General features: G+C 46.3%; 2 protein-coding genes and 1 long non-coding RNA gene across 6 annotated transcripts in view; 1 reads left to right on the forward strand and 2 right to left on the reverse strand.

Annotated features, from left to right (window-relative positions):
• LOC149341064 (pantetheinase-like) overlaps nt 1-25,449 on the forward strand; it is a 50,362-nt gene that overhangs the window by 11,913 nt on the left and 13,000 nt on the right. The window contains exons 2-3 of one of the 2 annotated variants that reach the window (XM_089542910.1): nt 10,326-10,401; nt 11,718-11,895. In XM_089542910.1, the coding sequence (XP_089399036.1) occupies nt 11,722-11,895 (174 nt within the window). In that variant the 5' untranslated portion in view covers nt 10,326-10,401; nt 11,718-11,721. Of the gene's footprint in view, nt 1-10,325; nt 10,402-10,535; nt 10,886-11,717; nt 11,896-25,449 lie in introns of those variants that run through there. The other variant, XM_089542911.1, reaches the window with a different exon arrangement.
• On the reverse strand, nt 62-10,871 carry LOC149341065 (uncharacterized). Of its 3 annotated transcripts, none has more exons than XR_016282869.1 (4): nt 10,134-10,871; nt 9,953-10,005; nt 9,212-9,537; nt 62-8,776 (listed from the first exon to the last, which is right to left on the reverse strand). It is a non-coding gene; the product is annotated as an uncharacterized LOC149341065 (long non-coding RNA). The 3 variants fall into 3 exon arrangements; XR_016282867.1 differs by having other exon boundaries at nt 10,102-10,871; XR_016282868.1 differs by having other exon boundaries at nt 62-242; nt 9,385-9,537; nt 10,102-10,860.
• Nucleotides 14,107-17,388, reverse strand: LOC149341066 (uncharacterized). The gene is made up of 2 exons (XM_089542907.1): nt 15,844-17,388; nt 14,107-15,339 (listed from the first exon to the last, which is right to left on the reverse strand). Exons 1-2 carry the CDS (start codon nt 17,331-17,333, stop codon nt 14,238-14,240), a joined length of 2,592 nt encoding a protein of 863 aa, XP_089399033.1. The 5' UTR covers nt 17,334-17,388; the 3' UTR covers nt 14,107-14,237.

Here is a 25,449-nt window from a genome sequence, read left to right on the forward strand (position 1 = left end):
TAGGGCTAACCAAGTTGTTAGTAATCTATTCATATGCTTCATTAATCACCGACAAGGCACGTTGGTAGGAATACTTTATTTGGCACAGCAGTTCTGGCAGCAATGGGTATATTGTCATTCTGCTTGTAGGCCAAGGTGCAGACTTGTGAGCATGTTCTTGAGCCAGTAGCCTGGAACGATGAATAGGTGCCTTGGACCAGATAATGCTGCGTCATGCAAGGTCGGTTGCTGCAGTCCCTCCCCTAGTGTCAGCCATATGCAGGGTTGGATGCCATGAAAAGAGAAAACAAAAGTGGGCAAGCTCAGAAAAGTAAAATGCAACTAATAAACCACCAGGAGAAACCCACAAACAAATGCACACACAAAAAAATGGAATGCATGCAAGAGAGAAAAAGATAAGAACATCTCCCAATTGTGTTCAGGAAAGTAAAAACAGTGCTAAATTCTACACAAACCACACAGAGAGACTGACAAGACGGGCGCTGCAGTCTGTGTGGTTTGTGTAGAATTTAGCGCTGTTTTTACTTTCGTGAACACAATGTCACACCAACTAGCCCAGGAAAAGGTACTGTTAAACATCGCCCAACAGACTATCGCAGCAGCCTACGCACTCCTGTAGTGGCCTTGTGCATGGACATTTGAAAGACCTAAGAAAAAAAAAAAAGGATAAAAGCAACATTGTTGAATATGTGCTGGAAGAACCACACTCAAAAAGAAGTGTGCACAGAGCTCAAGAGAGAATGAAAATAGTCAAGACAAACAACGGAAGGTTTTCACTGGGTCAGACCAGTACTAATTAAGAGAATGAAATTATCAGGTTTCAAGTCTTGGCAGTTAAGCTTGGCCAACCCACAACACGCCGCATTTCCTTTTGCAGCTTCCGACACTGGCACACAGGAGGTCAAAAGCTCCATATACTAAACCCAAAATCTTAAAATGGGGGACAACAAATTTTTGGTTGGTGTCTGTTTTTTGGTTGGCCCCAGGGCACATATACATGACACATGCTGCACGATTCATATATGCACTATAAATAATTTATTACCGTGCTACTTATACTGAGCGGTTTCGCTTTCTGAGCGCCGGGGTGTGTTATGACGTCACTCCTAAGGAAGAGCATCAACCCTGGTCACGCGGGCTCCAAAAGTAGACAAAGGGACTGCTGCGTCGTCTGCTCTCGTACACATGCTGTGCATAGCAGGGCTTTTCGAATTGCCGGCCGGTCCTATGACATGCTTAGCAAAGCCAAGCGGGTGAGGGGCAATGTCGAGTTCTGAAACCAAGCAGCTCACTTGGGACGATCTCAGTCCGAATACGTGATTTCAGCATTGTATTTAGCTTTGGAACACTCTGGTTTGGTTTGGTTTATGCGGTTTAACGTCCCAAAGCGACTAAGGCTATGAGAGACGCCGTAGTGGAGGGCTCCGGAAATTTCGACCACCTGGGGTTCTTTAACGTGCACTGACATCGCACAGTACACGGGCCTCGAATTTCTCCTCTAAAGAAATTCAGCTGCCGCGGCCGGGATCGAACCCGCGTCTTTCGGGCCAGCAGCCGAGCACCATAGCCACTGAGCCACCGCGGCGGCCGCTTTGGAACACTCTGCCCATTCCAAAAGGATAAAAGGGTGCAACAATTTCTGGGAGTCTTTTTGGTGATCTTGCGAGTATATTGCGCATTCACAAGCAGATAAAATTTGTTTTGTACAATGCATTTTTAAAATAAATATTTGCTTTCCTTGCGCTTTGCTATGTATGAAATTAGACCTAGTTCTCAGCAATGCTCCTGTTCCCGTTGCAGCTTGGATAAGCCCTCGTGATCTAGATGCCCACTGAAAGCAGCATCTGCTTGCATTGGATGAAATGCACCCAGTGCAGTGCATTGCTGCTATCCACATTGCACATAAAATAAGAATCTAATCCCACTCAAACAAATATCTTTCCGCATGGTTTACATAGTCGAGTTTCCTTGCGGTGTGCACAGAATAACAAAAATCTGCGGACAAAAAGACTAAAATGTAGCCGTTAAATATGTTATCTAGGCGAGCTGAAGCATTCAACAAAGAAAATTAAAACTGGGCGTCCAGCAAGCTACACATTTTGAATCCCCGACGGCCGAAGCGAGAAACATAGTGGCGATAATAATGGACAGTATACATGATCAATTCACAGAAAAAAAGTAATGAAGCTGCATTGAAAAGAGATTTGCTTCCCCTGTTTGAGAAAGCTCCTTTTACGAAGTCCATCTCTTTATTATAGGTGGCTACCCTTTTCTTTATTCTTCCCAGCATTTGATGTTCTCTACCAAGTGCGTGGCAACATCAATTTTTTCATTTTGAAGCAGATAATAGCAATAAAATTCAAGGCAAATACAATTGAATATTCTAGAGTAGTTCAGCAGATATCTATACAGATAGTTAAAATTACAATAAAAACATGTTTCCTCAAAATGCAGCAATGAAACGGAATATTCTACACCAATATTTTACTCTCAGTGAATGAGGGGAAATCATGTAGAATTGTAAAATTTGCCTAAAGCATAACTGTGTGCAGGGAAAAACCTGACAGCTTGAATTTGTAAGGTGGCAAGTGGAGATGCTCTTGCCACAGTTCACACTGAAAAGGCGTATGACGTGATGTGGCACACTGCTGAGAAACAAAAGATTACACGAAAAATCAATGAACAGCAGCTCAAGCTACAACGCGAGTGAGAGCTTTAACAAGACTGCGTCTTCCACGCTGCCTCGTGACACCTAGAGACAGATCCAACCGTGAAATGCTGTCCCAGATGCACCATTCTTGACGGGACATGGCCCGCTTAACTTTTGTGTATGGGTTTCACCACACTGGAATCCCTAGCCATAACGGGCCCACAGATGCTGGCACATTTCAATTCGGAATCTGTGCAGCAATTTCGGCAGCTGTTTTCCTTCTCACCTGACGAAAAGTGCCTCAGTGATCTGGGCTCTTAGATTTGGAAGTTTCTTAAAATTATGCTCACAAGTTTCTGCTCTCTTTTAATGGTCTATAAGAGTGGTGGCCATATGTGCTTTTACAGAAGAAACAAAGAGCAGCACTTTGAGAAAATGCTGGAAAATTATCTAAACGAAACACTCTGCATGCTTTCAGGGGATTCATAAACTGCTCATTGTACTGCCAGAGATTATTTCAGGCTTTCAAAGGTTGGTTTTTCCATCAGTGAAAAGTACTGCCGTTTCCTGCCTTTCCAATGAAGGCACCCTGTGCTCACACTGGCATCCCTTTCGACAGCAGCAATGCCATGGGACAAGCACCAAGAGATTTCCATAAAAAATATCAGCTTCCTATGACCTTATCACAGCTCAAACCACAGAGAAACTAGCCTGTTTGTTTCTGCAATGGCCCACAAGATTGACGAGGCCTGAAAGCAAGATTTTCAGATTGATTTTGATGCCACGCTAGGGTGGCGTGGCTCCTTGCATGAGTACACTGAAAGTGCATGAATTCTGCACATTGCTATGACTACGGCTTATTCCACAGAAAATACTTTTGAATGCAGCTATGTCCATTCGTATGCACCAGCACAAATTTACTGTTGAGTCCGGGAACCTGTACAGAATGAACCAGTATATACAGATGTTAGGGTGGGCTTGTCTAAAAGGAAAGTAAAATAATAGAGCCCGGCCCGCACCGCTTAGAGCACAACGATGCTCACATCATGGACGACAAGAAAGACACCCAAAACAGACAGGCTGCCATGCCTCACACATGTTAGAAGCAAAAATATGCCACGCCAATGTGAACAGACCGTGTGCTGGGCACTCAAAGTACCACTGAAACTTGCGGCAGACCACTGCGTTAATTTCAGTCAGTCCTTCACACCCTGTAAAGCCATCACAGCCCTTCAGAGAAATATAGCAGAACCTTGCTATTCTGTTCTTGGTTCGTGTAATCTGCCGTATATAAACCCAAAAATTATGCGTGTTACACTATTTTTCTTCACAATATAAATCCTGGATAACTTTCTGAAACGATTCCCCGGTGTACATGTCCATAATTTCATCAAATTCTGACGGCACGGTGCATTCATTGACTAAGAAGAAATGCCAGCCAAGCTAGTCATCATTTTTCGATACTTTGCCCAAATGCACCTGAGCACTGCGGAGAAGGCTATGAAAAAAAGCAAGGAGACAAAGCATCTTAAGAGCAGCGGCGGCTCCTCCACACTACACAAATGCAATGGGACAAAGTATCAAAACGCCAAGGAATAGTTGATGGACTGGACGTGCCATGAAGCTCCAGCCCCATGAAAAACGAAAATATGGAAAGAACTTGCAAGCGCTAGAAAAAGAGCTTTCCAAAATTTGTGCCAGCACACACACACACACACAAAACTTTTAATGAAGTGAAAGTGCCAATAAATGCCAGGGATTAGGAAATGGCGCAAAACCTGGACATGGAGACAATCATGTGCAGACCAGCAATCAAATTTTTCAAAGCTCCTAATTCAAGCTTCTTGCATAAAACAGCACTTGCAACATCCAAGAAAAAAAAATAATAAAAGAAGGAGGAAAAAAAAAGTGGGGGAGGGGGGAAGGTGGCAAAAAAATTTGCAGACACCATCGCGTCAGGATTTAGCATTCATTGAAAAGCAGAGTGCAATCACCTTGAAATCAGTGGGTGGCCCAGCAGCTGCCTAGGGAATTTCTCAGTGCCCTTAAGTCCTTACGCAAATGATACACACCACCCAGCTTGCCATATGTGACAATGCCCATGGGAAAAATGAATATTACACACCACACAGCATGTGGAGAGGAGGGAATGGCCACGAGCATTTTGGAGCAGTCTTTGCCGCAAGCCAAAATTCCATTAGGAGCAGTTTTCCAGTTTTGTAGCAGGTGACCAATACTGAGAGAAGGTAAAGGTACAGATATGCCAAAGTTTAAAAAACTACCGGCTGCACAGTGTTTTTAAAATGCATATTATTTAAAAGGAAAGTTCATGAGTGCTTTAATGCATACGCCACACTGACATAATAAGACATGTTGCTGACATGCCTAGGCTACTTGCAGCTGCTTGACGCATCTGGAAAGAGAGAACTCTTCCCTCCCACTGTAAGGAAAGGGGGGTGCCAGCCTGTCCCCACCACACCCGAGGCTCGTCACTAACCTGTTTGCAGGTGCTGGTGTACGAGCAGCCACGACCCTAGCCATGCAGATGTGCCACTGCTATAGCTACTGCTTATCGCTGTCACATGACTTGGCCTTTCTGCAGCAGATTTCAGTTTTCCTCCATGCGCCGCACCTACCATTGCTGCATTGCCGGCTGATCTGCGCCACTGTGCAGCTGTGGTCCAGCCCCTTCTCATTGCGTTCTCATATTACCAACGCTGTCATGGATAGCCTGCTTCCCAAATTAAATAAGCTGCAGTGTGTCACATCAGGGCGAAGCTCTGAGTATTGACAGCTACGCTGCCTGTAAAGGGCTCTTTGCAGATGTTCTGCAGCAGGATGGCAGTGTCATCATCCCCATCAGCCTGACTACGCCCACTGCAGGGCAGAGGCCTCTCCCATGTCTCCCTCCTACTAACCCTGTCCTTCGCCAGTTGCGGCCACCGTATTCCCCGCAAATTTCCTATCTCATCCGCCCATTTAACTTTCTGCCGCCCCCTGCTACGATTGCCTTCTTTAAGGACCCTTAAGGACCAGCGGTTATTTTGCCTTCGGATTACATACCCTGCTCAAGCCACATTCGAGGCTGAACGGTAGCTATGCAGTTAAAAGGTTTTGAGTGCACATTTTAAAAAATTGATCAGGAATCATTTTTTACCAGGTAAGTGGATATATTCAGGCCGCTTTCAGTTTGGGCATATTGCCGCTTTGCACATAGAGGTTTCACTGTACTTATGAGTAGTAAGGTTGCTGAATTTGATGCGTCTCAACGTGAAATCTGAACTGACTGATACACCTCCTGCAGTGAGGCCCATGACCCAAGTGTAAAGGTGAAGTTCTGATCTACTGCTATGCGATGCATTCAGAACAGGTGCTGCCCTTGATGGCCTCACAGATAACTTTGACAACAATGGCAACACAGACATCAAAATTTGCTCTCCACCATTGGTGCCACGTTTGCTGCTGCTCTAATGTCATTTTCTACAGTGGCCCACTCACAACTCACCTCAATCCTGACAGCGGTGCCAAACCAGGAAACAACCTATAAGTGGTACTGTGCGGATGGATCTTATGGACATGCCACTGCTCTAAGTACATCACACCACTTTCTCTCACTCCCATGGCGACATTCCGAGCAAAGGTGGGGGAAGGAGGAAGTTGGAGCACCACAAAAGCCAAATGTACAACAGGGACACAATGCAGTGGCCTCGCTCAAAGCTCTAGCCCAGAGCTCAAACAGCACAGGCATGTCTGGCTGAGCTTACAACTTCTGTCACACCCAAGTTGACAGCTCACCAGCCACACACACCGCAACAATCACACACGCCAACAGTGCAAGATCTGGCGATATGATGTTAAGCCATCTGTGCTTTAACCAACCCGAAATTCTTACCACTCAGTCCAGTAGATGACCGCAGTTCTCTCCGGCGATACACCCAGCCATTATTGTTCACAGCTATGGTAAATTATCATTTCAACCTCTCAGATTCCCTCATCAAGAGGCATTAGGGCAATTGATTACTGCTTGGTTCTTCGGACCAAGAGGCATTAACAGTGATGTGATTGGCTGAAGCCATTTTGGAGCAGCTTTTTGGAGCAGCCAAAAGGGAATTTTGGAGCAGGGAAACAAGCTTTTGGAGCAGCTCAAGGCTCATTGCAAGTGAAAAAATTGACTTTGCGAGAAGTAAAATATTAAAATAAGCAGGAAACCTTTCGGAACAAAAAGGTGCTGTTCAATAGGATGTTAGGGGCATTTCGATGCGAGCAAAATGCAAAAACACCCGTGTACTAAGATTTAGGTGCATATTAAAGAACCCCAGGTGGTCCAATTCTGGAGTCCCCCACTACGGCGTGCCTCATAATCAGATCGTGGTTCTGGCAATAATTTAATTAAATTAGAGGCAATTGTGAAACATCATATGTTGGCCCAAATAACTAATTTTAGAACTTCAGTGTCATGTAATCTTTTATGCGACCAAGTATAGATCAGCCCTGTGTTATAGCCGCCAAGCCCCTATAGGACAGCAGTTATAAATGGACAAGGAATTCACTGGAACTTTTATTTAAAAATGACTAGAATGCAGATCACAAGCTTACAGAAAAACAATGAAATAACACTATCAACGTTTCGAACTGAATAATAATTATGTACACGACAGCACAACTTTTCGGCTTCTTGGCCTATCAAAAAGCAGTGGACCTATTCTGTGCCTTTTTTCTGTGAGCAACATCACTCAGTCTTTAACTGCAAAATACTGCCTAGTTGGCTGCCTTAGGCGACATTTTGTCAACAGCAGCTGAAAGCCTTGTTTTCCCTTCAGCAAGCAAGGCCTGCCCACTTTCAATATCACCAAAATTCTTCATCTTTATGCCATTGTCGATGAGCAGCTCTGCATTCACCAGCATTTTCTTTGCTGTTTCTACTCCCAGCTTGAGGGTTTTGTCAGCATCACTTGGTGTCATCTTGGGAACATTGGCACGCTGCCGTTTGGCAGCCTGCTCTTCTTCAGCTGCCAAACGTTCTCTGTACCTTTTGCTTGCCCCTCGCACTGCTCTGACAACATCAGGCGTAACATCAAAGTGAAAATACGCGTTTGGCGCAGCTTTGGCGCACAATAACAAAAATGTAGCAGGATGTAGCAGGTTTTGCCTTTTGGCGCACATCGGCGCAATTGGCGCAGCTATCACATCACTGCATTAAGGAATAACTACAATTTCTGGGTAAACACTCCCTGAAGGGGCCACAGAAAATCCTCCACCAAAGCTGCAAATTATACTGTTTGAACAGAAACTACTTTTTGTTGTTTATTTATCAGTTTATCTGTACCTCAATGGCCCAAAGGCAGCATTACATAAGGGGTGGGCTGACATGTAACCTCCTGCCACAGAATTTTTCACAAAAAGCAAACTGAAGAGCTACACTGCCCATCCCCATCCTTGAGGCTTTTTTTCCTCTCATAATTCCTACTGCACTGGAAGCCCTACGTTCGTGCTTGAACCTGAACGCCACACACCCATAGGTGTGCCGCACACATCTTTTATCAGCATAGCGCCACGTAAGATCATGACAATGCCGCATTTGAGGTCAAGAGGTGCAAGTACACAAAACAGTAGGAACGAAACGAAAACACTAATGCTGTGTGAGTCATCCCTGTGCTCTATCTTTTGGCTGCCTCAAAAAGTGAAACTACAACAAATATCGGCTTTTACTTGTGGGGGGAAAAAAAAAAGAGACAAACATAGAAGGAACAACACAAACAACGCCTCGTCCTTGTCTTCCCATGTGTTCTTCAAATATGGGAACTACTCCCTCGTTCAGCTACCTGGCCTACCTACATTCGCCTATGGCTTCTCGCCTCTGCTTATCTCTAGGGGCACAAATGTTCCCGGTTTCACAGCAGGAGGCCCACTTTCAAAATTATAATTTGCTAGATCCATAACAGCCGAGTTGCTTTGTTTACTATACAGGCAGGCTTTGTTCACCTGGGGTCTGCAGGTGAAAGCCATGTTGAGAGTTAATGTTCCCACGTTTTCTTTGTTTTTTCTTTCTACTTGACAGCCAGGGCGAAAAACTGCCACTCACCCGTGCAAAGCAAATGGCCACATAATCATCATTACCACAATGACCTATCACAAGGGAGTAATTACTCATTGGCATCCACCCGAGCGCAGCCATACGGCTACAAAGGAAAGCTATACAGCTTTCTCAGAAACTTCGTAGTTAAAGAAAAATTCGTCCTACTCCACCTTGGGGGATTCCCCTAAACATTTGACCAACACTGTTCCCACTTCGAGTTATTGATCAATTCGATCTCGCCCTACCATAACCTTGCCGTCCTGGTTAGCTCAATTGGTAGAGCGACTGCTCCGGTGTAGCGGTGGTCCTGGGTTCGAACCCCGGACCAGGACGAATTTTTCTTTAACTACGAAGTTTCTGAGAAAGCTGTATAGCTTTCCTTTGTAGCCGTATGGCTGCGCTCGGGTGGATGCCAATGAGTAATTACTCCCTTATTACAAATCTACTCCACCTTGGGGGATTCCCCTAAACATTTGACCAATGACCTGTCACACACTGCAACAGTGCCTTGTGAGCTTTATGCAACTCACAAGCTTCCAAAATATCAAAGGACATCACGTTAGCTACGTGGGTCCAAGCACCTTCCCCGTGTAATACCGAAGCTCAGTGCAGGTGGCACAGCACTAGTTTTAAAATTCACAGGAGGTGGAGAGCTCACCTAGTGGCGCCTTAAAGCCTTTGCTGCTTCCGCATTCTATCGTCCCATTTTGTTCAGCCTCTGCGCCAGCAAGAGAACGCCGGACTCGATGCAGGAATCGGGAAGGTCCGTGCCTACAAGTAAACTGCATTTCGGTTTTTCAAGTGCCGTTTTCTGAAATGAAAATAAATTTAAAAGAACATGTTTACGCGCTGCAGACACCAAAGCGTAATCGTTTATCTCGCCGCAATTAGTGCCCCTGTTTCGGAAAGCGGCTCGTATGGATAAACAGCAACACAACTGTAAAATGAACCATTAAATCAGTAATCTATACACTTTTCTATTAGCGGGGGCAGAAAAATCGGACCGCGCACAAAACTCGCCGCATAAACGGTTAGTTCAACTGGACTGTTGTCAAAAGTTTCCCGCCTTTTTTTCGGGCGCACGCTAAACATGCCTGTTTTACATGACCAAAAGTTACGTTGGGCCGGGCTGACAAAAGGTACAAAAACATACGCAGCGCATATTCTCTTCTGTCGAACTGCACAGAAATTTGAGCAAAACTCAGGATAAAACAGACGAGTCTCACCTTTAGGGCCTTTCCACTGCCGGGCAAGCGGGCTCAGTGCTAGTCCTGGTGATCTGCAAACACAAAATATTCGGGCGCAAGGAAGTTCAAAATGAAATGCCGAATGCATTATAACGGGCAATCACTCAATACATACAGTACATACATACCAAAACACAGGAAGAACAGAGAAATTGCTCACGGGCAACACGAGCGCGCGTAGCTCCCACCGTCCAGCCATTCTCCTACTGCAAGCAATGCTTGATACTCGGCTCAAACATGACAAAAACAACAAAAAAATGGCCGGACGTGGCGTCATTTTTCAAACCGGATGCGACGTCACGGGTGAAAATAACGCTTGCGTTATTGCGACCGGGTCGCAGGAGACACTTCCCTTTCACGGGTACTTGTGTATCCGCGCAATCCGAGCCGCCAGCATCAAATGTGTGTGCGCACACGCGTTTAACAAGGTACGTGCACTCGATGCGTAACACTACAATTTGTTCGATAACATGGAAGTGTGTCACTTGTCTTGCTTTTCATTTGGGAAAGGCAAGTCACGGGCATATTGCTGTATCAGTGGGGTTGTATAAACCGTTGAGCACCGCCGCTTTCCTTATCTGTCTGCTGGCTTTAAAAAGGGAACGTCCGCGCAATCCGAGCTAGCGATATCAAGCGCGTGTGCGCACTCGCGTCCGGCGTGGTATGTGCACTCGATGCGAAGCGCTGCAACTTCTTCGATAACATGGAAGCGTATCGCCTGTCTTGCTTGTAATTTGGGAAAGGCAAGTCACGGGCATATCGCTGTCTCAGTGACATTGCATAAACCGTTGAGCCCCGCCCCTTCTTTATCACCTGTCTCCTGGCTTTAAAAAGAGAACGAGTGCAGCACTAAAGCTCTAAAGGAGCCAAGCGACGTCTGCTGACAGAAGGATTGTGCTGTTGAAGTACTCGGTACGCTTTATTCATTGCTATGCGCGCATCTGAGATTTCGCCTCTCCTTGCAATTAAACCGCACGCGCCGCTGAACTAAACTTTCAGTTACGGAAAAAAAAGTTAGAATATGTGTTTTTGAAGGAAGGTGGAAGTAGCTCGCACCTATCTGACTAAGTTGCGGTGGCAAAATAAACTAGATGTAATTTAAAAACTAGCCTAAGCATTGTAATGGGCAGACGCAGGGCGTTTGCTGCGACTATTTCGGTGCGCAAAACTTTCGTCTTCGTTTTGGCGTGTCGTTGTCATTCCGCAGCTCCTTGCATTATGCGCTGAAACCCGATAGTCTGAGCCTGTGCTAGTGGATGAGTTCCTAAAAAAAAAAAAAAAAAATGCCGAAATAATACATCGCTCGAAATATTTTTTTCCAAGACTCAGGCTAGCTCTATTTCATTTAATTTCAATGAAATGAAATCATGCTGTATTGTCTTAGAACGAAGCAATTGCTTGGTTGGTTTCAAATATGTTAAATAATTCGAATTGTGTTCTGTCTAAATAATTGTTTTGGGCATTGAATCCATTGTGTTTCTTTTACTGGCATGCGGATTTCGCACGCTACCAGGTATTCTACTGCTCTCAACAGCGCACTAGTGGGTGGGATGCTTGACTGCCTGTGTACTACTCAAGTTGCAGCTCACATTTTACGTCAGATGCGAGAATTTACTTGCATTCCCACACTGTGTAGCATTTTACTATTTGTGCTGGTGGTTTGGTGCATAGAAATTTCCACCCATTATAGTTTTCACACAGCTTCCTGCAACCCTAATGTGTTGCTGCTGTTTGTGCTTTGCAGGACCATGGGCTGCCTGCCGTTGCTGCTTGCAGCTGTGCTGTGCTTCAGTGCTGTCACAGCATTCAAGGCTGCGGTTTATGAGCATGTGCAAGTGACTGACCCATCTAATGACAGGAGCAAAACAGTTGAAGCCAACTTGAGAGTCTATGCAATTGCAACTGCGAATGCATCCAAAGAGGTGAGGTCCCTCATATTTCGTTGGCCATGAAGGTAAAACTATAACTGTGTGAGAAATCGCTGATCCACTGTACTGAGTTTTTTTTTTTAATTCGAGAAGTGCGCCATAAGGCATAGTGAGAAAAGGGGAAGGAAATGTAGGAGAAAGTTACGAGTGAAGTCATAATTAATTTTGAAGTCAAAGTTCTCTTTGCAGTATGTGACATCACGTTCATTTACATTCACATGCATATGGACTGACTTCATATGCTAAAAAGCATTGAGTAGACATACTTTTGAGCATGCCAATTAAAGGATGCTCATGAACAGAATTCATGCCCCCTCCCCCCACCTTTAAAACTAAACTGTGTCTGTGCACCAATTAACTTAGCATTTTTTTCTTGTTCAGGCTGCTATTAAGAAAGTGAATACAGTGTAAAAACATGACTGGCAATTTTTTCATTTGTGGTGCTAATTAATTTCCGTACATAGTTGGTTTGAGAGAAGGGTATTTTTTTTGTGGGTGTACAAACATGGGCATTTTCAAAGTGCGAATTCCAGAGGTGTCAAACTTGCAGGCCTTTTGCCGGAAGTCTCATTTTCTTGAAGATCATGGCCTTTACTAGACCGCTGCCACATTTGCTGCCTTCATAGAGTGCCGCTGGCCCAGTAAGGCTTCTCAGGCTAGTATGTTTATACCTGCACAAAGTTCACTCTGCTTGGAATGGATGCAGATTTTTTTCCCCCACAAAAGTTCGCAGCTGGTTCTTGCTGCTGGTGGATTTTTGTGAACTCACGAAAAAGACTTTTCGACTCTTGTGAAAACAGGATATATTACTTGTTATAACACAAAGAGTACGAAAATATAACAGTGTAGTTTTCTAGGAGACGAAGCATTTTGTTCACCTTGGTTTCTGAAATTTAAAAAAAAATGAAGGAATTGAGGGTGGCATTCTTTAATATAAATTTTGAACCCTTTGAATGTGTAACTTGGATGGTAAAAAGAAACAATGGGGGGGGGGGGGGCTTAAACACATTCTAAAAAAAGAAAATGTGATTGCCTTTAGGTTGCCTGCGCTGGTGACTGCAATGCGTGTGTAATGTTGTTCTTGCGTTTTTCTCATCAAGACTTCAGTTGGAACTGGTTCCACTGCCCTTGTATGATATGCGCTAGTCATCACCTTCTATAATGTTCTAGTAGCTTCCATTGGAATACCATATGGAATTAGTATATACTAACCACACCCACCAATCTATTTTCTGAGGTGGGCCTATTTCCAAAATTTCGGAGTCCTTTAAAATTTCGAGATGGGGGAGGGGGGGGGGGGGGGTAAATTATAATTTTTGTGAGTCCACCTGCCATGGTGGGGAGGTTGTGATGACTTCACAAAGTCACAACCTCATTCAACCAATCAGGGTGGCCCATCAGGGCAGGTTTATGATGTCGCAAGGTCGCGTGACCTGTCTTGACCAGAATGAATGAATGACATGACAAGAATGACATGTAGCGGTATGATAAGCAGCAGGTAGTGCGAATCGCTTTAACTACATTTGGACGTAAAAAGTAATTCACATTCAGTGAAAATTATAGCCAGAGGACCCGAGTACTGCACGCCTCGCAACTTGTGTGGTGTGCATCTCTGCATCTCTGAGGCTTCGAGAAGAAAGAATGATGCACGCGGAGTAGTACGGCTTCATGGATGCACTACTTCTCCAGCCTCTGCATGCTGACTGCTATCTATTACACTTCCGCGGTCCTGACATCGTGCGAGATGAGATTGTGGGCATTGCGAAGTCAGCGTGGTGAGATGGCATTGAAATCACAACAGCCAATTGATGTCACCGCTAGATAGCACTTCCTCTTGCTCAATAATGGAACTACAGATCTGTGAATTTCGGCAGAAAATTTCTGGGTCCACGTACGATACGAGGTGGATGACATGCTAAATCAGGTAAAAAAAAAACACTCTTTTTATATTCTGGTTTTTACGCCATACTTTATCTATTGTGAAAATGATGACAAAGAACGGGTGACTGGGATAGGGCTTAGTCCCTTGAATTCCCATCGTTTCACTTCTGCCATGTTAGTGGAGATGATACAGAACTTTTTTTTTTTTGTCGTTTCTTTTGCTGTGGAAGTAACCTTTCTTTTTGTCAGCTATAGCAGGATAGGGCACATCAGCTTGAGGTTTTTCTAATTGATAGTTATTTAATACTGATTTAGAGAGAATACTGTGGTCGTCATAAGCATATTTATTATTATTATAGATAATTTCTTAAGTCAAACAGCATAATTTACAAAGATAAGATCAGAGCCACTCTTAACGACCCAGTAGAAATGGGGCTTAGACATCCAAAACACACCTAAGAATGTCCCTGTTCCTGTTGCGTTTCGTGCACAGCAGATTGTGAATTGTTGCTTTCCTCTTTCACCGTCTCGGGCACAGCACTAGAATCGACGTTCTGTTGCTCCCCTTGGTGGCCAGCGCTGGTTGTGGGAGTACTGCTGGCTTGTACGGGAGCACCACTTGAGGAAGACTCTTTTGGCCCTGGGCTTGTAACGAGCACATCTGAAATGCGTTCTTTCTGGCCAGACTGTGCGGTCTGCAATGAACTAGAAGTGACAGATTCTTGTGCTGGGGAAGCAGTGCCATCTTTCAAAGGAGTAAGGGATGTTGGCTGCCTTTCCGCTGTCACTCCAGCACATTGTATCACTGCATACTCGCCCTTTACCATCCAGTCTGGCGATCGCTTTGCCACCTCCTTGGCGATTGCTGGCTCAATACCTGCTACTGTGTCTGCCTTCAAAGTGCGCAGCGCACAAAGGAAGGTTGGCTCAAAGCCCCTGAGGGCGTGCTTGAAGGAAACTGTGGGGTCCCAATCCAAGTCACCCACAAGTTTTCGGTAGTTGAGATCACCTTTGAAAAGTAGCAGATCTGCTGACTGTAGGAGCTTGTAAAGGTCGGGTCTCCTCGTTGCCATCTCGGCGTAGTCAAACGATTGTGTCCAAAAGACATCATCCATCACGAACCAGGTGCCGTCCATGATTCGACGTTGGCACCGCTCACTGAGAGCCTGTGTGGCTGAGTGATCACTGTCCTGCATTTCACGAAGAGTCCAAAACAGGTCACGCCTCATCACATCTGACACATACCAAGGTATAGCCTTGACATGGATTGTCACACTGGCCACATAGCCAGTTTCGTGAAGGAAGTCCAGGAGAGCTAAATCAGTGGCTAGCTCATAGCCTGCATTGTCCATCACACAATGCAGCCGCGTGGGCTCACCATCAAAGTTGCGTTCACGGAGCCTGCATAGGTACTGCCACAGTTTGTCGGCATGGTTGGAGACAATGTACGGCCGAAGCCTGTCAGTCTGCTGCAACGAACTTGCTTGGCCCGAGCTGTCAGCACCACATGACAGCGAGAGGTCGCACCGATTTCCCCAGAGTGATACTTCAATCAACCTGCAGAGTTCAATCGGAAGGTATAGGCTGTCAGTGCAAACACAGATCCTGTTGAGCATTTTGCAGTTAGTTGTACTATCAGCGTCAATTGAAACGCGAACAAGCCAATTGAAACGCGAACAGCACAACTCACAGATATTATACTAGGGAGGCATAATACATGAGCAGTTCATTTTCCCATCGAAGCCGAAAAGACCGCTCTTCTGAAATGTTAATAGGCCACGCCTGTATTTCACCTCCAGCCTCTAATATGCTTGATTTTTTGTGCTCGCGTTCCAGTTGTTTTGTTCGCGTTTCATTTGACGCTGATAGTACACATGCATCATTACTGCAATATGCCCGTACAGTTTAGTCAGTTAAGCATTTTCTGCTTGGGCCACCATGAGCAGACCTGGCATAAAATTAAGCTTGGCATTTACATCAAATATGATTTTCTTAGACAATTTGTTCCCTATTTTGACTGTACCGCACAGTGACCTTCTAGGGAACGAGACAGGAGCTCACCTGTATGTGCTCTGCTTAAGAGTCTCCAGTGTAGCTTCCTGATGAGTGTTCTGGCGCACAAAGTCACACAGGATGCGGACTGCATTGAAGGAACCATAGAGTGCATCCTGCTTAAGTTTTCTGAAGGGGTCATAGTCTTTCAGCCTCGTTGTCAACTGAAATGCCTCAAATATGCGCCGATAGTAGTATGTCTCAATGTAGAGCCACGACGCCTCGTACCAGAGAGGTGGACAACCCTTGTCAGTCGTGTAGCAGTCCAGCACACTGTTCCACACCTCAGCATCTTCGAAATTGTCCTCTATGCGCACCATTGGCTTGTTGGTGACCATCTCGTTGCGCAGCTTGGCAAGGCGTCCCACAACTAGTTTTGTCTCCTCACGTGCCTCGGCACCCATCACTCGCTCTATCTCCATCCGGTCCCTGAACACAGTGTCTATAACTTTGGTCAAGATGACCGGCAGCCTGTCGCGTACCGTCTTGTAGGCAAAGCTCTTGGTGTTCTTTGCGCTGAGCGATGGCGGATTGGGCAACTCTTCTGGAGGCACCACTACCACGGGTTTCCTGCCTTCCTTCTGCGTTACGCGCCAAACCGTTGGTTCAGGCAGAGACTGCTTCCATAGAGGAACCCTAGCCGGCTGCTGCTGAGCATCAGGTTGGGTCGGCTCAGGCCGCTCTGTCTCTTTCTGCTCCGCTGCGGTGGCCGTTGTTTCCGCCCGTAACTCGCCGTGCAACACCTCGGGCGCCCTCTTCGGAGTTCCGCTGAGGGAAGATATCGGAGTTGTCTGCTTGCTCTTCGTTTCGAGCTCGGGAGTCTCCGCCTTCATTTCCAGCACCCCAAGCTCGGACGGCGCGGATTGCGAGCTTCGCTCGCTAGGCGTCGAGATGAACGGGCCCCCATCGATGTCAGTGTGCCAGGCGGGCACTACTGCAGCGTCCGAATCGCTGTGCCGCTGCTCTGCGCTGCCTGCGCCTGTCTGCACCTCCACCGGTGTCGCAGACTTTGACGACAGCTTTTCGGACGGCTGCTGCTTCCGATGACCGCGCGGTGCAGCAGTCGGAGTTTGCTCATCGACAGATTTCCTGGACGTTGAGGCTGATTTTTCGGAACCGCTATGCCTTTGCTCCGCGACTGGCTCGTCAGTCGGTGCCGTCGACTTCGGCGGGGTGTGCCCATGCTGGTGCTCTTTTGAAGTGGGCGTTTCTGGTTCTCCGACAGAGTGGCGAGAGTGGCGAGACGCCGATTTTTCTGAAGCGTCGCGAGAATGGGCTTGCATGGATGACTTAGCTGCAGAGTGCTCGTCTTCGATCCCCGCCGGCTGTTTCTCTCCGGATTGCGACAAGTTGTCGACGGCGTGTGCCTGCGACTTCGACCTCTCCAGTGAACCGCTAGCAGATGCCGAGTGTTGCTGACTCGCGGCAGTGCTTTGATGAACATTCTCGGATGCGTCTGCAGTTTTTGATTGCCGCGATTTAGGCGACGGAGTTGCCATTGCTGCGTAGCTTGCGGCGCCTGCGGTGTGCAATGAAAGCTTACGGAAATGGACGAATGGTGGCGGTAGCTTCGGTGCTGGCAATGGCGATGCGGTTGCCCTACCTAGAAGGACCGAATGGGAAATGAGAAAGAAAAGTGATGCAAGCGTTATTGTTGGCCGTGCTCTTGGACAAAACAGTCGAGAGACGGAGAGAGGGGGAGGGAGAGGGGCAATATGTACGAATGTGCTTTTCTTAAGAGATAATTTTGCGTCGAGCTAATGCCAACTGATAAAAAGCAACAATTGTGAAAGACGAGATAAGACTACCGGGTATTTTAGTACTCTGCAGGCCTCGTCTGCTATCTCCATAGAGTTTCTTACTATTACCTAGAGGGAAAGCTGGCAGCCCGTCTATGGGAGTTTGCATGGCGACCCCTCGAGACCACTTCAGCCACCATGGGCGCTCAAAGCATCATGGGGCTAGAGTCACTGGAAAATTTTCCAGCATGGAGGAAGGAAAAAAGGAGGAGAGGCCGTCACGTGACATTTTGTGAAGCCGGAAACAAGCTCGGCGCCATCTTACTCCGGCGGGCTTCTGTTTACATTTCGCCGCCGCGCCGATTGCGCGCGCGTTTCAAAGCCAACGAAGGAGCGTGCTACCGCATGGGCGCAGGCCTCCGCGCGAGTGGCGCTTAGCTGCTTGCCGGTTTAGGGTGCCCTATGCTGGTGTTCGTCAGCGGAAAAGTTAATAAAGCGGAAATACCCGTGTCAGACAGGCGGCTACTTCCAGTTACTGCTTCGTTCTGCGTCGTATTCGTGCCGTCTCCAACTGCTCGGCCCTGGTCACAAACGCCATAAGACCCTCCTCCCCCCCTGGCAACGCCTGTCCCCGGGAATCTGAAGGCTGCATTCGACGAAACTAGTATGCTTGCTTGTTTAGCTCAGCGCTAGAAATTTGCTTTCACCGGGAGAGAAGGTCAATACGCTCCACTGTACGCTCCACTTTTCTCTACTTCGTGAAATACTAGCTTGTAATGTAGCACACTTTACTTGTGATCGACAATACAGGCAATGAAAGTCGATCTGTTGTACGTAATGAATGCATCAAATTATTTTTCTTCAACATAACCACAGGCCCTTTTGCTGGGCTAGTTGGTGTGACATTATGTTCAGGAAAGTAAAAACAGCATAAATTTTACACAAACCACACAGAAAGATGGACAGGATGGGCGCTGTCCGTCTTTCTGTGTGGTTTGTGTAAAATTTAGCGCTGTTTTTACTTTCCTGAACACAATAACCACCACAAGCATCAATGAAATGCAGCGCACATGCGGATCCTCATTTCACCACGTACTTTTTACGACAAATAACACTATCACAGGACATGGGCACAATAAACACATGTGAGAAAAGACCTCCAAATTCAGTTAGAGCTTCGCCTTTTTCGCACTTCTTGACATGACATCAGCTAGAAAAGCAATTGCAAACCTGCTACAGGAAACCGGTCTAAACATAGCGCGTGACCAAAAGCACAGAATTGGCCACGATATTTATACATGCATTCGAAGAGACAGAAGTAGTGCATGCACTAGAAGAGAAAGAAGTTAGTTGGCTCTCGCTCGCGCGCTCGGACCACTGAGGGACCGCCGCAGTTTTTCGTACTCCGGTGTTCGATTTCGCGTACGTTGCACGCTACAATATGAACGAATACATTTGAGCCCGGCACGTCCCAGAGGCAAATAGCTCGCTAGACGCTTCAACGCTTCAAACGGGCATGTAACAAAGTTTCTAACTAAGAGCAAAGCGAGCGCAGCTGCTTCCTTTACAATATCGCTCTCCGCCCATGTCATGGCCCCCGCCGCTCAAACAAGCGCAATCGTCGAAAAACGAAAATGACAGTTACCGACGTCAGTGACAATCGAGCGTTGCAAGAACACGCATAGGTAGCAACGAGGTTTCACTGCCGATGTAAACGGGAGCGCGAATGGCACACACACACTGCACGTACAGGACGCGAAACGTCCGCACAATGCGCCGACGACCGCTCTAGCGCACGCCGTATTGAATCACTGGTGAACGAACAGCGCGAATGCAGCGGCGGTCTCCCGACGGCTCCGAGCAGTGACGCAGTATAGACGAAATGCCCGTGCGATCGTGGTCGCCGAGCGCGTTGAAATCAATGCACGCAACAACGAGAGTTTTGCAGCGAATTCCACCTGAGATATGAGTGAACGGCGCCAACGTCAGCCTGTGAGCACGATCAAAAACAAACTCGAGCAGTTGAGGAAAGCACGCCTACGCCGCACCTCAAATGCTACGCCGCGGCCGTCTGCTATCGCCCGGTTTGTAAACAGCAACTACAACGCCGTTGCTAAGCTGCCGGAGTAAGATGGCCTCCCAATCGAGAAAAAAGCCACGTGATTTCCTCCACACTTTTCTCCCAGGGTGCTGTGTGGAAAGGGCCTCTCCTCTTTTTTTCCTTCCTCCATGTTTTCCAGTGACTCTACATGGGGCTAGGGTGGCTAGACTGGCCCTAATGGGGCGGTGAGCTACTTGTTGCGGAACTGCAACTTTTGGCCAAAAAAATGATCAAGAAATAAAGCTGTTTGATAACTACGAACGTCCTAACATTGAAAATCTTGTCTAATGATTGCAACAAACGAGCAGAAAAGCATTTAAGTGCAAAGTTTGCCCAAAATTAGAGACGACTCGCTCTCCTATTGGCCAAGTAGTGAACACTATAAAAACTAATATTTCATATTTAACAGGCAAACTTTTAAAAGTAAATATGTTTTCAAAAAAATGTTGTTGCTTAAACACTATAAGAGGTTTTTAATGGCATTTCAGAAAGATAAAACCTTTTATTGGCGTCGTGTGTCGTCGCGTTTTTACTACTGTGGGTTTTGCCCACTGCGTTCGCGCGAAAGTCGTCTGCGCACACACGAACAGCGTTTTCGGAATGAAACGTCTTAGTAATGCCACTCCGTATTCCCGAAAAATTACGACTGTGCCGCAACAAGTAGCTCACCGCCCCATGATGCTTTGGGCGTCCATGGTGGCTGAAGTGCAGCGCCGCCAGCTTTCCCTCTAGGTAATAGTAAGAAACTCTATGGCTATCTCAGAAGAGCCTGCCTTTCTGTCCGCGACGGTTACACATATGGCAGGGGGCAGCTATGACTCGCACTTGCAACTGGGTAGAAAATGCAGCTTTAAACGGCACTTGTTAAAATCCTTCATCAATACAAAGGCACAATCTGCATTTCTTGCACTGAAACCTTGTTCGCCGACTGCATGCTGGAATCTTGCAACGAGGAGCATTTTATTGAGGCATTTTCACTGAAATGTGGCTCTCGCCGTCGTACCTTACTGCATCCAGAATGCCTGACGGTCTGTTGGACACAGCAGGTCTGTCTTGTCTCTTCTTCTTCTTGATGTTTTTGCCCTCGTGAGATACCAATGGGCGATCTGTACTTTCAGCTCCACAAACTGAAATTCCGAGCCCTTTCCAAATCCTTCGCTAACAAAGGGATGTGCCAGTCTCAGATACTGCGGTAACCTGATGGTCCTGACAGCAACACACGTGGGTGTACTGACAGTCGCTTCCCTTTTGCTGCACATATTGCAACAAAATTTAATTTGATCAAGGACATCATTAAACTTGTCAGTACGGAGAAAAAAATTAACGAATGAAGGGCAGATTAGGAAAACAGTCGCTAAGAAAAAAAAAAGGAAGCAGGCATGTGCCTTGCATGTTTAATGCTCCAAGGTTTTGTTTACATACAACCGAAGCTCTATTGACGAACCACGGATGTTAAACATGAGAATTGGCAGTGCTCGCATGACCAGGCGCATCACTTGATACAGCCAGGGTATGAGGGAAGAGGACACCTTCAGACTGGCCTTAATTATTAGCAGCGTCATCTAAAGTCTCCCGTACCACACCCCCATTAAAGCACAGAAGCCCAAATCGACACCATCATCAGAGGGGCCTACACAATGGTGCTAGGCCTCCCTGCCACCACTTCAAACGAGCGGTTAGAACCCCTGGGTGTACACAACACCTATCAAGAACTGAGATGAGATTCTCTTCTCTCGGAACGCAATGCTTAATTCACGGCAACAGGCAGGGCCATGCTTCACAGGGCTAGCTCCCTGGGGACTGAAAGCTTTGAAAGCCAAACAAACACTATACGCCATGCGCACCGCCTATAGGGGTGCCACTGAAAGCCTCCTAGCGGCAGCAGTTGGCACTGTAGGCGGGCCGCCCGCTGCGGCTTTCCACTGCCACTGCTAGCTTGGCCGAGGCATGCGCATGTCATTTTCTGCCCGTGGGCATCTTGTACAGTTAATTTTGCGGCAAGATAATGTGCTGCATGAGAATGTACTTGTAGCTGATGTTACATCTCACAGGGACGACAATGTTTGCCGCATACTAGCATCGCGGAGCCTTGCTAGGTGAGGAGCAGATCATAGTAAGCTGACTGATGCCGGCCGGCATCTGCCGAGTGAGAAATCTTTATGATTTGTTTATTATGCAAACTATTTTCTCCTGTTTACACTGAAAGTGTAGATTTCTCTTATTGGGAGGCTGTGGCATCTGACTTGTGGTTGATACAGGTGAAAAGGTAGTGATAATAAAGCTGGGAAAAATAAATGTACTTAATTATTTGCAAGCAAAATTAATTTTCAATTTCCTTAGTTGGTTACTGTGTATTTGTTGCTGAACTAAAATGAAGCAAGTCTTGCTTTCATGTGTACCACTATATATTCATCTCTTGAAACAATGTTTATTTTGTAGCTATGTTCCTTGCTATACTAAAACAAAGCTGTGTGAAGTTTTTGAAACTGAGCATGACGTGACACACTTGCGGGACAGCATGACGATGTGCGATGGCTGCAGGCATCATAGCTCTGAAGCTCAGGCTTGCTGCACCGCCATGAAGTCATACTACAAAGCTCTCACAAGTGATGTCACGTCGCGATTTCAAGAGTGCAGCGCTCACAAACATGAGTGCACTACACAGCAGCTGCTTAATATCATGCTGTCGTGGCAATAAACAGTGCAACCAGCCTGTCAGATTATCAGCATGCACATAGTGAAGAGCGTCCATCAATAATTTAGGTGTAACATAAGTGTGGAGCAGGTGTAACATAAGTGTGGAGTGACAGTCAGTTCCACGATAGGCGCAGGTACATGGTCTTGTGTGGTGCATTCTTTTAAGCCGCCACCTGCCACTCGACATGGTCAACTCATTGTTAGAAGCATACAGAAGCAGTGAGCCAGTCACAACTTGGCTCTGTGTCGCGAGGCGCAGCTTCTCGCATCGGCTTTTTTTTTTCTTTTATAAAGCGCAACTACATGAAAAGGTGGGCGATCTCGCCTATGCAATCAGTGCGCCTGTTTTGCTTCTTGCGAGCCGTAATGAAACCACTATGCATCAAAATGACCTCTGAATGTGAGGGGAGACAAGTACAAGAAAGGCAATAAACACTTTAGTGTGTAAATTGAAAAGAAAAATAACAGTTTGTGTCGCGCTCAAACAGCCACAATCTACCGCTCTCGAGCGTAGGCGCGAAAATGTCGCAGGAGCACGTTCCTGGGGAGTTTTAAGTCTTCAAGCAGCCAGCTACGCAGAAGTACGTTCCTTCATGTCACTGTAGGCATATATGAAAATAGATTCGCGACTGATCAATGCCTGATATAAGCTATCGAAGCACACAAGCGCATTACGAAAGCGCACAGAAATCGACGGGGAAAGCAGAAGACGTGGTTCGCCCAAGCTTTGCGGGCTTGTTAACAGGTGGCACAGCCATCACCGTGCACATGGCGTATGCAGCGTTGCATTAGGGATCACTTAATGGCTGCACCAATACCTAAACATATGCAACATGAACTGAACATGGGAAGGCACAAGGCTCGAGTGGAGCATTTGCAACAAAGCTCCAAAGTGAGTCATGCAACATATGTGGCCCAAATGTCAGTCTTCTGAAAAACTTATTGGGTAGCTAAGGCAGCGGGGTGAGGCAGCGTTGACCTATATTCGAAGGCAAACTTTTTTTGCCCAGACAAGGTTGTGAGTTTGGGAGGTCAATTTATAATTGGCAATAAACGGTAATTTTCTTGTCTCTGAGCCTAGTGAACGGCGCACTGCGTCCAAATGTCACTAGTTTGGAGGCACTGACACTAGTGACTCACTAGTGGCTAAAACTCTCTCACACTGGTGGCTCAAAGGTTACATCTACTGTGTTGGACAGGAACTGTCTGGGTTTATTGCTTTTGCTGACATATTTCTGAAGTGTTTGTCACTAAAGTATGCACAAAATTTACTTGGGGATATCTAGATCTGTTCATGATGGTTATGCAGAATCTTCTGCATATTGCTGCAAAAACTGAGACTTGGAAGCTGTTGGCTCATTAAGAATGATCTTTGCAGACTGGGAAAAACAAAAATGAGGCTACTGTACTGTAAACTGACTTGTTTAAAATTATATTTAATTGGTATGATTAGTAAAAAATGGAAGTAATACATTAAAAAAAAATGGACTGCCATAGCCAAAAGCATGGATGTTTGAATGAATTCAAACAGGTAATAAGTCAAAGATTAGTGAGTTGTATTTTGCTAAGGATGCATTGAAGGCCTGTGATAGTTCCTTCCTCTTTCACTTTTTTGAGTGAATGTAGTAAGAATTTGGGCAATAACTTTTGGATTGTCTCTGGTAAACTGTTCCAGAGAGTATTGCTATTTCTTACTATCTTTGGGTTCATATCAAACTCTGTGATGATCCTTCAGTGAAGGAAACAACGCACACTAATACTTGGAACATGTACTATAGGGCACAGAAGTGCCTAGTACACATGAGTGCCCGCAAAACAATCTATCACTGGCGGTGACATATTGTAATGCCATGACCATTCCTGCTAGGTGGTAAGGGGGGAGTGGGGGCCATTTGAGAATGTCCTCGGAATGGTGTTCTCATCCTTTGCCTTGATACGCGCATGCACCAGGCTGCTGGTAAAATCAAAAAAGAAATTCTGAGTGGCGACATGCACCAGGAAACGTACCATCTTGTCGACTCGTCGTGTAGGCTGCTTCTCGCATTAAGCCCAAATCAAGCAGAGTAGACTCTTCCAGATGAGCACCCCTTGGCACAAAAACATGGATGCACCATTCTCGGACCGCTAGGTGCCTCTGGTGAAGCAGCCTTGCATTTGAGCCAACAACTGCGTGTCCTAGAAACTTCTGTTCACGACAGTACTTTAAAACGACTACATTCCTTGTGCCAAATTAAAGGGTTGACAGAATGGTTTGGTTTATTGGTTGATTGGTTTATTGGGGTTTAACGTCCCAAAGCTACTCAGGCTATCAGGGACGTTGTAGTGAAGGGCTCCGGAAATTTTGACCACCTGGGGTTCTTTAACGTGCACTGACATCGCAAGTACACGGGCCTCTAGAATTTCGCCTTCGTTGAAATTCGGCTACCGTGGCCGGGATCGAACTCTCATCTTTCAGGTCAGCAGCCGAGCACCGTAACCACTGAGCTACCGCAGCTGGTCGTTGACAGAATGGGTACATCAGTACACCTTCCTAGTGTTGGAGATCAATTGTGCCATGCGTAACATGGAACACATTACAGTCAGCCTGCGCTCCAAATTAACTGCAGCATGTTTTCACAAATCAAGCAGGCATAAAAATAATGTGTGTAATTCTGGCTCTGCACGATGTGTCTGAACTAGTTCTCTTCCCCCCCCCCCCCCCCCCCCCCAAAGTAAAGCCAGCTTTTTCTGGAGTTTATGAAACTTAAAATTTCGTCCACTATAAAATTTTCTTCTGCCTGGCATTCAGATATTGCACTTGTAGCAGTGAACACAAGCTCACTCGCATGTAGAGGTGCTCGTAAGGCGAAGGTAGACTCGGGGCGGGGGTTGGGGGGAGTACTTGACCTACAAACAAGGCATGGAAATTAGCCATGCGTGCAATAAACCCAGCAAAAGCTTCTCAAATATTGTGTCCCTATGTCCCATGGAATGCAGGTTGCTCACTCATTATATGCCAACACTACAAAAGTATCCAAAAATTTCTGCAATCATGATACGTCATCATGCTCAATTGTGACAGCATACACACACGATGCA

The sequence above is a fragment of the Amblyomma mixtum genome, chromosome 5, assembly GCF_055824585.1.
Source record: "Amblyomma mixtum isolate Tamu chromosome 5, ASM5582458v1, whole genome shotgun sequence".
Classification (NCBI taxonomy): Eukaryota; Metazoa; Arthropoda; class Arachnida; order Ixodida; family Ixodidae; genus Amblyomma; species Amblyomma mixtum.